Here is a 13,641-nt window from a genome sequence, read left to right as displayed (position 1 = left end):
CAGCTGATGGTAGGGAAGATTTTAGTTCGTGGTGGAGCAGATGACTTGCATTTCAGTGGCTTTGCAGGCACACAATTTTATTAAAATGATAGGTTTTCTAAAAGCTTCAGCTAGTTGGTAGTGGTATGTGTCTCCATTGTAGAAAACCATCACAGAAATGAGGTTATTTTTATTGACACTTGAGCAATAAAACAGTCAGAAACACTCTGCCTTATCAGCATTACGTTTTTTACTACCTAGTTGAACAGTGAGAAAAAAATGCATGTAATATTTTGATAGTCTGAGGGAATCTGCAGGAAGTGTATGAGCAGGCAGCCAGCAGTGCCTGTGACAGCATGAGAAGAGGTTCAGGGAAGGACGGAAAACTCCAAGAAGACATTTCCACTTCGAAGCCTGTTGTTCAGCCTCCCTGGCCACTGTTCTGCTGAGATGATGTTCCCTGCATAAGAAGCCAGTCTGTTAAAGTACCTGGTGTTGACAAAAGTATTCCTACAATGAAGGCTGTCTTTAATGCTGTCAGACATCCCTTGTGTTGTTTTCTCCCTTCAGCTCAAGTGTTACTTTTTATTATGTTGGCTCCCTAGTGGTGCTATAATGCAACTTATTGGAGTTTGGGCATTTATGCTCTACCACAATACTGCAGGGCTTTGGTTTTGCAGAGTTTTTTGAGAGAGAGGCAAAGAGAAAAGACTCTTTGATTTGTTTATTCATATAAGAAACTCTTTGTTGCAATTTGTACTTTCTGGTCAACATTTATGCTGATTTTAATTTTGATTTAAAAAATTTTTTTCTTGGCTGAAAGTTTTGATATTAAATATTTGAATAAATAAATATAATTAATAAATTGATAAATTAAATATAATTAATATAATTAAATAATTGAAATATTTAGGTAGTTCTGTGCTCTTTTGATATGATTAGGACAGTGCTGTTAAGGAGGATCTAAAATGTTACATAATTTTTAAGCTAAATGTCTAATGAGAGTGTTGGGAAATAGATTCAGGAGAGAAGGAAAAAATATTTGGAAAGCTTTTTTAATTATTAGAATTTTCTTTGAAATGCAAGTGATGAATAGAAGAGATTTTGACTTTAAAGCTTTTCCAGATCTTTTCAAGTTGAAGTACAGGGGAACAAGAGTCAAATGCTGATTGTTGGGGTTTTTTTGTGGGAAGCTTGAGGTAAATGGAAAAACAAATAATGGTGAAGTGCACACATATACCATAAACATTTTGTTTTCCTGGTGTTAGTCACTTGAGTGGTGTGTGGCACAGCTAAGAACAGTTTAGATGATTTGCTCTGTGCATAGGTGGGCTTCACATCCAGGGAGGTACCAAGACTAATTAGGAAGAAATTATTTTCTGTAAGGGTGATGACACCTTGACCCAGGCCTCCCAGAGAAGCTGTGACTGCCCCATCCCTGGCAGTGTTGGAGGGCAGGTTGGATGGGGCTTGGAGCAACCTGGTCTGGTGGGAGGTGTCCCTGCCCATGGAGAGGGGTTGGAACTGGATGATCTTTAAGGTCCCTTCCAACCCAAACCATTCTGTGATTCTATGAAGTCTGTTCTTGCCCTAGGGCCTGTTTTTATGGTATTTATCCATTACATGCTGAAAAAAGAACTACAAAGCCATGGCTACTACTAGCTGTGTACAGGAGTTTTTTCTACAGTTGTACCAACATATTTTTTCACTTGTTTTTTCAAGTTAAAAGCTGCAAATTCAGTGTATGTTTTATTTAAGAGTGCTTTTATGCTTTGCTGAGTATAACATAAAAGAGGTGGTCTGATGTTTAACATCTAGTTGAATGCCTTGCTGTTGAAATGTTAATGCATAGCTACAACTGATTCATAATGACAGTCTTACCACCCCACTTCCATTCTTAATTACTTACTTTGCTGTTTCTTTCATGCTGCCATTCTTGTTTGGGAGGAGCTAATTTTGTCTTCCTCATAAATTTGCTGTCATGATGCTTTTCAAGACCTGATAACTGATGGGATATTGAGATTCACTGCCCAGTTAGAGTTCCATGATTTCCTCGTATCCATCTGTACTCATCATGTACATCATAAACCTGGAATGCAAGCTTCTCCTGTGATTGATCACCTCTTTGTTGTTTACTCTGTGCCAAGCACAATGTAGTGTCCTGGCCTAAACCCAGGTTTCCTCCCATGTTGGTAATATAAGTGACCATTTTGATCAGTGTTAACTACTTTTCACTTACATTATGCTCACCTGTTTTAAGTTAGATTATGGAGTTTGTATCTTTGGTTTGTTGGGTTTTCTGGGTTTTTTTAGCTGAATATAAATTTTAGAATTAGAATGTTGGGATTTGTGCTACTACAAACTGCACTGCATGGCAGATGTCTGTCTCCACTGCTATGGTGGTGGGACTTGCAGGTTAAAAGGTAATTCACGTAAATTATTTAATCTGTGTAAATGCATTGCAGTTCATCTGGCATAAATTCCCTTTCCTGCTAATTATCAGCAGCAGCTTTTCCGTATTTGTATGTTCATATTCCTAAATTACAAATTTTACTTAAAATGTTATAAGTCCTTTTGCTTACAGGATGTAAGACTCTGCAGAAGATGAAGCTAGAAATCTGAGTCTCAAGATCTAAATTACAATTGCAATTTTATTTGTGACCTATCATATATCAGAAATAAGTCTCCCCTAATTGCACACAAATGCTGTTCCTCAGGATAAAGAGTAAATATATTGTGCTAACTCTGGTATTGCATCAATAAGCATCTGTGTGGGAATTTTTCAGTCCTGAGTGTAATCTATGAAGTTGGCGAACACTGAAATGGCTGAATTATTTATGGGCATCTGTTTTTAAATGCAGAGCAGTAATTATTTTAGTGTCTGTTGCCTGGCTTGTGATGTATATTACTTTGGTATTTTGACATTTCTCTCCATTAGCATTTAATGTAGTTGAATTTGCAGAGTTCTTTTGTTAATTAGTATAGAAAATGTTGCCATAGTAACATTTGTTTTGCAGATGCAAGTTTTATTTGTGTAAATTTTGGCTTTTCTTTTTTTTTTACTCTTAATACTATAAGCCTTTAAAAACATACCACCACCACCACACTAACTAGGGAACCATGGAGGTCTGAGTTAACTCTGATCTGTGATGATCTCTGTGCTAAGAGATCAGAAAAAAGTAATTTATTTCTACAGGAGTTCTGACAAAACATACATGACTTTTTTTTATTAGAACCCAATTGTTTAATTTACTCATCATAAACATGATACTTTCTTATAGTTTTGAAGGCTTTGGAAATGTTATTACTATAGTCCTATGCAATTATATTTGGAAATCTAGTTAGACTAGGTCTTTTTACTGAAGTGAAGCAACAGTTTTAATCTCCTATCTCTTGGTTTAATGGACAATAAAACACTAAACTGCAGTTGAGCAGATGGTCTAAGTACCATCAATTGCTGTAAAAATGTATTTTACTGGATTTGCTGTAATTAAATAGGATATGATTAATGTGATCAACATGTGAATATACTGTTACGATGGAATTTAAGCCAGGAATGAAGTGAGGGGGAACTGGGAAGATCCCTAATCGAGGTGGCTTCTCAAAGAGGTTTGGAGCTATTTTTAATTATGGTTAAAATCCATGCAAGCTGTATTTCTTACATGCATTTTACTGCATGTGTTTTCACACATACCAATCCTACAAAAGGTGGCAGGAGAATAAGCTAGTTTTCTGTCCTCTGCAGAAAAGTATGAAATGGCTCCATCTTGTCACCAGCTCTCTTACATCTGCAGTGAACAACAGGGCTTTGCTGCCTCATTCTGTTCTGGACATGCTTTCACACAAGTTCCACTGAGGCAGAGACCATTTCTTGAAAGGAAGCAGGACTATGATTTGGATCTAGGAAAAAAAGAATCCTGCATAAGGGAGTACAAGAGCTCAGCCTTTTCTGAAAGCTATCCAGGAAAATCCCTGGTACCTCCCTGCACATTAGAGGGCTGGTTATTCCTTCAAGAGTTTTTGTTCTCTCTAGGTGCTCTGAATAATAAAGCACATATCCTACTTAAAAGCATAGTGGGGCAGATGAATCACTCGTGTTTTGTAGCAAAATAGGTACATACTTTAAAAGGAGAAAACTTAAGTTTTACTGAAACAGTGTAGAGGTCTGAATTGGAAATCATAAGTACATTTTCTTTCTCAGAATAGAGATTATCAAATTATCTAGCTGCATAACTTGTGAATTATTAGGTACACCAGATGACCCTCCTGAGCTCTGAGTTTGTTACTGAATTTTCTGTGACTATTCCAGCTCATTTGTTGAGTTGTTGAGTTCTGTTACTGTCTTACTGAGACCAAAGACTGAATATGTAACCATGAAAAAACTAAATTTCTCACTGCAGGGAAGTTAGTACATTCCATAAACCAAAGTAAATATTGTAACCTGGTGAGACCCATGTCCAAATAGAAAGCTTTAACCTCAGTCTGTGTTGAAAATTTATTCATTTCTTAAAAAAAGGCAGGGGAGGCAGGTGTGAGGATGTGAACCCAGAGAGGGGATATTTTGTGTTTTTTGGCTAATTTATTTCAGTGTTTGGATCAAAAGTAGAAAAAGCCTGAAAATGCCAGGAGAGTCTCCTAAGGCATTACTGCAGCTTCCTTGAAGAAATAGGTTTTCTCAGACAAATGGCCATGCAATATGGAGTAAATCCAGAGTGTTCAGGAAAACTTAATTAGTTGCTTGCAATTTTGGACTCCATTGATCTTTGGGTTCCTTCCCATACATTCTATGATTGTATGAATTTTTCATGTTTATTTGTGAGCTAAGTTTAGACTTCAGTGTATGACATGTCTTATTTAATGCTTAGTGAAGATGATGATACTCTACTTACTGAGCTACTAACACTTCTTCCTGGCCAGTTTGCCCATAAGGAGTTTTGCCATACCTCTCGTTAACAGGCAGATGTGAGGATCTTGTATTTGTAAGGAAAAACACTATGAACTGTTCTTAGTTTTTTTTGTCATGACTTACTGCAGCACATAGACACTTTGGTTTTCTTGCTGTTTCTAACTATTGAGGCATTAGAAACATGTTTTACACCTTTTCATACATGATTCTTCTCAAGCATTAATGCATTCCTTGTTCCCTTTGTCATATTCCGTCCCCGAACTACATATTTTAAGTATAAGCTCTTACCTCAGCATATTGACAACTATGGAGATTAGTATTTGGTCAATCATATTTCTATAAAACAGCTGTTTGTAGAACAAACTTAAGCTGTGGGAACATCTCCTCAGTTTAAATGCTATGGAGCCAGATGTGTGTAGCAACGATGCTATTACTTGTTACACAGTGCTAGAGACTTGGGGCACAGCTTTTTCTATGGTCTTAGATTTCATAAACAATCAGCAACTAATAAAATTTTAACATTTTGTATTTAAAATGCAGCAATAGAATAAGCAGGATGAGCAAATACCATTTGGTGTCAAAATCTACTAGTCTAATACTGAGTGTCACATTGTACTGAACATGTTTATCTCTTCCACGGACATTAAACTCAGTTACAGGGACTGTTCTAGAGCCAATGTCTGTTTATTTCCTTGGGGGATTTTGTAAGTAATCAATATTTTAATTTTTTCCCTCTGCCATTGTGTTTTTTCTCAGCTGGAAAAGAAGCAAACAACCCCTCCATTTCAGCCTCAGATCACAGATGATTATGGTTTGGATAACTTTGATACACAGTTCACCAGCGAACCCGTGCAGCTAACCCCAGATGATGAGTATGTTTGGGTTTTTCCCCAAATACAATTACATGTTAAGAAATTAACGTTTCATTTACTTGACAATTGCTAGCAATAGACTATGTACTTAGCATTGAAATGTAGTCAAGTTAAATTAAGTTGTAAATTATTTGTTTCCTACATATCTTGCATGACTTACCAGACGACTTTTATTTTAGAAGGCTGCCTGCTATTCTAGTAGAAATTCAGAATTTGTGAATGGGTATGGAAAAGCAATTTATTACATGCTTCTTTTTGGGCCCTATAAGTGTGCATGTTGCCTAACTGGAAGGGCAGAAGAAAGTATCAAATATTTCAGATTTTCCAGTTATGTTGTTTTAGATATGAGGATAAAACATTAATGTGAAATATTTCTATGTTCACAGACTTATTTTTTCCCATTTATTGTTGCTTTTGTACAACTTCACTTGCCTCCATTTCCATAAGGTGTTTTGAAGAAAAGCACAGCAGCAAAAATAGTGGTATCATAAACAATTGCAAGGGATGGAAGGAAATCAAAGGTTTTCTTTGTTTTTTTCAGAGATATAATAAAGCGAATAGATCAGTCGGAATTTGAAGGATTTGAATATATTAATCCCTTGTTGCTGTCAACAGAAGAAACAGTATGAAGGAATGACATCTTCCTGGTGGACAGTGTGAATGACCTTTGAATTTATCCTTAACTCCAGTACATGCATGTAAGGCTGGGGACCACGATTTGGGACTGAGACCAATGATTTTAAAACAATTGCTGCTGAAAATCAAAGAAGAGAAATGATGATTTTGGTGGGTGTTCTCCCACCACTTCATGATTCTTAAGGTTTGGGCACTGATGGAACTGGCTTCATTAATGAAGGAATTTGTGTTTTGTGCCTGTTTTCATGAAGGATTGATATGTTCATTGCATCCCTGGTCAAGGAGATTCTGAGAAACTTTGGAGCTCTACACACTTTCTACAAACACTTGATGCAATGAGCTGCCAAGTGAAGATTATCACAGTGTAACATCCTGAAGAATAAAATATATTACGGTGGTGTTGAAGCTTATTTTTGATGCCTTTTTTCACAAGTGGTACCTGTCTAAACGTCTCAGATATATTTAAAAGGAGTTGTGTTTTATTAGCAATCAAAACGTAAATTTGGGTACAAGATTTAAGTGCCTAAATGGATAAACTGCATTGAAGAATTATTACATATTTGGAACGTTCTTAAACCTGGTAAGTTCTGCTTGTTCATGTTAAGTAAGCATTTATATATGAAACATAGTTCACAGCTGCAGCCTGATGTTCACTGACATCTTTATAGAAATTGAAAAGCAGAGTGACTCAGCAGTATTAATTCCAAATTAGAATTTACAGTCTCAATTTCAAAATCTGTTGTTTTAAACTCCAAATTTACCAAAAGGTATAGATTGAAGAAAACTAAATTTGCACACACAGGATTTCTGAAGATACTTCAGCAGTGCCTACACCCACCAAGATGTTGTGTTGTACATTAGATTTTTGGAAAGTATTTTTATCAACAAGTATTCAGAAATAGAGCAAAAGCATAATAAAAAATAGCCTTAAAGTTTAAATAGTAAATCTAAAGTAACCATAAGATAAAATACACTTTCCTGATAAAGCACACCTCCTACTTATGATAAACAGTCTGCTTACAATTACTCAGTGTGTATTAATAACTAATCATTTTGCGTAAGAGAATGGGATGTTCTTGGTAAAACGATTTTCATCAAAGTAGTACGTTTTTTAAATGGACGAAAAATGAATATCTAAGAAACTGGATAAAGCAAAAGAGAACTATCAAATTCCTTCTAGTGGACACTGGGGCGGGGTGGGAATGGCAGGGAAAGGGTTTATTTCATCAAAAAGACGAGCAGTTGATCAGCTTGGGAGAGCTCCTGTGGCTGCATCTGAGGAGCAGGGAGTGTGATCTGTCAGCTGCAGGCGCTGGGAAGGTCTCGCTGCCTCCCACAGCAGCAGAGGCAAAATGTATTTTTGCTAGATGTTGGGTAACTATATTGTGTGGGTTGTACAGAGAAGGGGGGAAGAAAAATCGTGTGGGGAAGGCGAAAATGAGAAACCCTGTGCCATGCCATCTCGCCTGATTTGGTGTCAAATGCAGGAGAAATTGCAACACTTTCACTCTCTTTCCATGAAGATATGGTTTTCTCAGGGTACAGCATTGCGTTAGGTGCTGAACATAACATCCTTCGGAGTCACATCCAAGTCATGAGGTGCTAGGACCAGACTGCCAAAACATTGTTTAAAATTTTCAATTAATCATTGATTAGCAATCTACATTTTGTATCCCCTCATTAGCCACACTTCTGCAGACCTGTGGTTATGTAGCTCTGTTAATCCCATTCAGTTTTAGTTGTGGGTTTCTCTCCGTTGGACTGTAGCTTTTCATACAAAGCAAAATGTGTTTTAATCAGCACTAAATAATTGAATCAGTAAGTACTTGCCTCAAATGCCTGGACTTTAGATACTTTATTATCTACTAAAGGAAACATTTACATATTAAATGTAACCTGGCTTTTTTTTATTACTCCTTTTTTTTTTCCTTTTCCCTGGCCACTATTTACCCTGGATAATTTTTCTTTCAGTGTTTTCAGCTCCCCTGGTAATAGAATTAAACAATAGTTATCAGAGTGAGTGCAGGCAGCTCATGAATGGAAACATGACAGATTAAGCTGTCTTTGACATGCCAGGGCATAGGACTTAAAAATGGAAATACTAGAAACGTGGGTTGGATTTTTTAAACCTTTTTTTCTAGGTTTCGGAACACTTTTGGGAGGGATGGAAAGAAGAACAGAGACACATTTGCTAAACAAACATTGTAAAGACTACTCGATTTTTATTTAAAAACTTACAGGCATTTACAATGTTGCTGTGTTGCCAAATAGTTTGCTGGATACAAGTTTGGTTGCTCATGTGCAAGTGTTTAAATAATGTTCTGTTCATGATGAAGGGGAAATTTTTTATATAAAGTATTTGTTTTATAAATAAAAGAAAATGAAGGATGTAATTAAATGTGTGGTTTGGAAAAAAAATCCTAATATATTACAAATGGCTCTGGTAATGATATATAGTTGTCTTATTTGAAATAGTAAATGAAAATTCTAGCTAATTTAATGATTGTAAAACAGTAAATATGTTCTTGTAGTTTTGTATAATTAATTAGTTGGGATCTTTGCTGACCAGTTTTAATTGTGCAGAAGATGGTATACTAATCCATAACAGCTAAGATCATTTATATTCTTGCACATCTATTAAAGACTTTAATGAAAAAGGTAATAGACTGTTATTATTTATCAGTAAACTGAGCTATGACCAACTTGCACTTTTTAGAGACCCCGTTGTAAATGATATTATGGGATTCTTCCTGTATTTTGATGCTATATGTTTATTCTGTATTTTTGGATCACATCTGAACTGTATGTTTTTAGGGACTAGGGCAGAGGTGTAAGGTTGCAAACCTCTTTAGGAGATCAAAAGAGCTGGAACAGGCACAGCTGTGCTACTCCTGCCTGCAGCCTTTTGGCAAGGAACTCATTTGACCTGTAAGGCTGTGGCTGGAGATGCTGTGGCTGGAGATACACTGTACTGCTGGACTAGGGATCCTGTTCAGTAAACAATTAACTGTACCTGGGGGAAATTAACAACCTGCTCTACTTTATTCCATTTGTTACTGAACCAGCACTAAATGCCATTTATTGTCCTTCATGAAAAGGTTGCTTTTCTCAAGCTTACAAAATGTTTGCCTGCTACTGTTAAGAAGTTACCAAATAATGGACGAGTGTCCTGAATGCCTTCTAGCCAAAACAAACTCTCAGGTGTTCTTTACTCTCAAACCTTGATGGTTTCTAAGGGGTGTGAGGTTGGAAACTGATACACAAAGAGCTGATTAGGCTGCCTAAATCTTGTTCTGTATGTTGGCATTGTGAAACTGGCAGGAAAAGTGTTTTTTCTGGAGCCTAAGTAGTTGGGACTAATCATCAAGTGGACACTGACTTTGTAGGCTTCTAAGTAAGGTTATGAATTTGAATATGAATTATGAATTAGCTGTGTTCCTTCAGAGAGATGAAAAAAACCAAACCACCCCACACCCTTGATTTGCTCTTGGTTGTGATTTCTTTTACTGCAGATACAATCAGAGTCAACTGTAAAACCATGTAAGTTCTTACTTAGATAAAAATAATGAAAAATGCTAAATTTGAATGATGTTTTAATTAATCTTATTTTCACAGGTTACCTGTTTAGAAAAAAAGTCAGTAACCTACTGGATCAGGTTAAATGATATTTTTATGCAGCTGCTTTCTTCTGCACTTCAAGGTTCAAAACTATGGTGCATGAGACAAAACGGGTTCTTGGGGATTTACAGTAGTACAGCATCATTTTCAGCACTAGAACAACTTTACATGCATTTGAGAGGATTTAAAAGACCCCAGCCTGGCAGATGGCACTTGACCTTCTGTTGAGTCACTGGTTTGTGATCCTTAAGCAAGTTTGAGACAAGGATGTGTTTCCTTGACACATTTTCCCTTTTCCTTTGAGAAAGGTTCCTCCTTGGCCTTATTCATTTGCTCTTCATTCTTCTGGATTTACCACATTACATCATCTGCACTTTGAGACAAGCACCTGGCAAGATGGGCATCAATATCCATTTGTGACAGCCTGCAAATAAAGAGAATTTGTTCAGTGAGGAACAAAGTCAAATCCTTTCACTTACACTATTCTGCACCTTTACTCTCATTTCCTAAGCAGTGGCTGAAGTGTTCTAGCAGCTCAAAGGGTAAGTCATGCCTGTGCTCAGCAGCACTGCAGCCTGACACAGACTCTTGAAATTGCTTTTACCTGCTCCTAGATAGCTTGATAATGTCATTTACTAGAAGACAATGCTCACAATTACCCTTTAACTACTAAGAATGCTGCATTGGAATGGTTTTTGAATTGTGATACAGATCTCACCAAAAAAGTCTTTTGATAACTTGGATATTTAAAATGCTAATTCTGCCAATATTGCAAGGCTTATCAGAGAACTCAACTTTCTTTTTGAAACAGTATAACCTAGTAAGCATGAACTTTAAGTTGAATTAGAAGTAGGTAATTTTGATAGTTAAAAAGTATTTTACAATTGAAGTTTTGTCTAGTTTCATTATTTTGTATATAGAGAATGTCCAGAACCATTGTGGAGTTTGTAAACTTACTAAAAAAGACTTACGTTCCACTAAAAGGAATCAGACACATTGGGCAACTGTCAAGAGTTGAAGATCCTTCACTCTTGTTTTCTGTCTCCTTGCAGCTTTCAGTTCTAGGTTGGCTCACAAGAGGAGCTGTCTCTTCTGCAGGCACAGATCCAGCCTCACCAGGTGAAATACTCCCTTCATGTCTTAGTATTTGAAGCTCTTTCCTATCATTTTCTTCCCTGCTCTTCTGCACAGTCTTTCTGTGGTGCTGCTGAAAGCTAGAAGCTTGAGCAGAGCTTTGTGACAAGGCCAAGTGGTGTGTAGAACTGGGTTGAGAAAATTCACATGATTTAGGACTTGCATCCAGTTTTGAGATACGTTTTGGGTCCTCCCCAACCATATCTTTTGCTTGATCTGTAATACCCACACTGCACATTTTCTCAGCTGTAGAAGGTAAAATTGCCAGTTTATCTGCTTGGCCCTGTTCTTCATGTGGATGGTCAGTCTGGCTCTGTGTTACCTGCTGGGAGCTACAATTCTTTGCTTTTAGACATTCTTTTTTGCAAAAAGATGGGAATGGTACCCAAGGGAAGTCCTTCGTTCCAACTGTGAAGGCTTCTTGTTTTTGTGGAGTCTCTTCCTCGGAACTCTGTGACACACACACAATGTCATCAACCAAGTGCAGTTCAATCAATACATAAAACCAAGGCTGGACGTATTACAAATACTGAGAAAGGCTGAACTACACTGAAGAACATTTTATTTACATCCATCTCCAGCACTTGTACAGCAACCAAGAACTTCCTGGAGTTTATGCAATAGGTGTGATCCCTTAACATTTCTGAATGGAAACACTAGGGGACTCTAATGTTCTTTTGAGACTAAGGATGAAAACAACTTGCTGCTTTTCAGGGAAAAAAATTCTGCTTTAGAAGGACTGTGTTTTTTCTGTTATGATATTGCCTAATATTATCAGAGCACTGTAGTGGTTGTTTCTGTGTAATTAACCTCTCTGTTACAGTTTGCCTTTCCCAGTTTCACTCCATTAGGGAGATGCTTGTGCCTAAGTGCAGTCAGTATACTGGCACAGCAAAATGCTGTGAAGAATTTGCCATACTGCAAAAAAATCCCCCAGCAGGAGGAGTTGTTACCTGGCACACAGTCCTACCTCACACCACTACAGGGAGAGAATCAAGAGCTGAAAACCAACATAAAAGCTATTTCAGAAGGTTTCCCCTGTTAACATCAGAATTTACTGTCACTACTGTAAGGAGTACCCAAAGTGTAGACAATAAGGATACAGCACGCTACCTTTTCAAAGAATTCTGGAAAACTGGGCACTGATTGCCAGCTTGTGCATGTGAAATCTTGACTGATGTTTTTCAGTAACAAACTCCATGGCTTTTCAAACTCATTTAAGTTGTCTTTTTCAAACCAGGAAGCTCTGCTGGTCAATGCCCTGTAAAGACAGACATAGTCCAGTAGTTTGAGGGTGGGAGAAAGAGAAGAAAATACTCTGTATTGCTTTGCATACTTTGCCTCTTAATTACCTAGATTTATTTCTTCTGTAATGCTGTTTCAAAGAACATAGCTATCCTTAATTGTGATTTATCAAAGCAGAAGTTTTAAAATTAACTTCCAGTAGCTGATAGTGCATCACCAACCTCTTCCAGCCCAATTCAGTGGCTGAGTGTGATAAGCTCTTTCCTTTTGTTAACAGATTTGTTAAAAAGTTTACCTAAAAGCATTAAAAGGCTTTTATACTCCTAATGCTATATAAAAATAACTTCAAGAGAAGGATGGATTGTTGATGTCAGAATGCTATATATCCAGCATTCCCACTTCTTACTGATGTGTTGGTTTTTTTGGGTCACTGTCTAGGAGTGATGCTGCACGGAGAAGAAACTAGAGACAAGTCTTCCAGGCCCTCAGAAGGCAGAGCAGTCACCCTTCTGCAGCCTGTTTCTGCAAGAGGTGTAGCTGAGGACGCCTGTGCTCATCTGCACCGGCTGAACCAAGAACTGAACCACTCACTGTCTCATCACCTTGACTCCCTTCAAGCTTCCCTCCTTCGAGGGCTGGAAAAAAAAAAAACAAACAACCAGGAATTATTTCCAGCCCCCTGTGAACCCTTATTCTGAAGGAAGAAAATGTTAATACTTTTAACATTTCTCAGAGGCCTGGTGCGCTTTACGTTGCCGCTGAGCTCTCGAGCTTTGAAGGGTGAAAGAGGCGGTGCTGAACGCACATGAACATTAGGGTGAGCCCTTCCCGCTCCCGCCGCGCCAGCCCCGGCAGGGCCGCGCGGCCCGGGCCGGCTCCTCGCCCCGCTGCGGGAACCGTTCCCCCACCAGCCTGGACTCACGGGCGCGGCCCTGGCGACTCCCGGCCCGGGCTGGGCTCCCGGCTGCAAGCTGCCGGCGCCTTCCTGGGCTTGAGGCGCAGCCTGGCGGCTCCTTCCTGCGACATGGCTGCGGCGGGGGATCCCGCCCTGCCTCCCCCGCGGGCCGGGCCGGGCGGCGCCGCCTCAGAGCCTGAGGGGCGGGACGGCTGCTGCTGGTTCTCCTCCTCCTCGAGCGGCCTGCCTTAGCGGCGGGGAGCTGTGCACGGCTGGTTAGCTGCAGCCTGAGGGGAAATCTGCCCTGTTTTTGAAAATACTCGCCCGTTTTTTCTGAGGAGAAACTCGCCCTTCTC

At 38.5% G+C, this 13,641-nt stretch overlaps 2 protein-coding genes across 9 annotated transcripts in view; one reads left to right on the top strand and one right to left on the bottom strand.

Annotated features, from left to right (window-relative positions):
- The window catches only part of PRKCZ (protein kinase C zeta), a 57,540-nt gene extending 48,485 nt beyond the window's left edge, over positions 1-9,055 (top strand). For 7 of the 8 annotated variants that reach the window (XM_051637261.1, XM_051637259.1, XM_051637263.1 and 4 more), the window contains 2 exons: positions 5,642-5,757; positions 6,299-9,055. In XM_051637261.1, the coding sequence (XP_051493221.1) occupies positions 5,642-5,757; positions 6,299-6,386 (204 nt within the window). In that variant the 3' untranslated portion in view covers positions 6,387-9,055. The remainder of the gene's footprint in view (positions 1-5,641; positions 5,758-6,298) is intronic. The other variant, XR_007891348.1, reaches the window with a different exon arrangement.
- Positions 9,056-9,969: 914 nt separating this feature from the next.
- Positions 9,970-13,433, bottom strand: FAAP20 (FA core complex associated protein 20). Its single transcript, XM_051637276.1, has 4 exons — positions 13,313-13,433; positions 12,259-12,406; positions 10,983-11,596; positions 9,970-10,435 (listed from the first exon to the last, which is right to left on the bottom strand). The coding sequence occupies exons 1-4, from the start codon at positions 13,414-13,416 to the stop codon at positions 10,363-10,365; spliced, it is 939 nt and encodes a 312-aa protein (XP_051493236.1). The 5' UTR covers positions 13,417-13,433; the 3' UTR covers positions 9,970-10,362.
- Positions 13,434-13,641: the final 208 nt, after the last annotated feature.

This window comes from Apus apus, chromosome 20 (assembly GCF_020740795.1).
Source record: "Apus apus isolate bApuApu2 chromosome 20, bApuApu2.pri.cur, whole genome shotgun sequence".
NCBI lineage: Eukaryota > Metazoa > Chordata > Aves > Apodiformes > Apodidae > Apus > Apus apus.
This window is presented reverse-complemented; position numbering and strand designations above follow the sequence as displayed.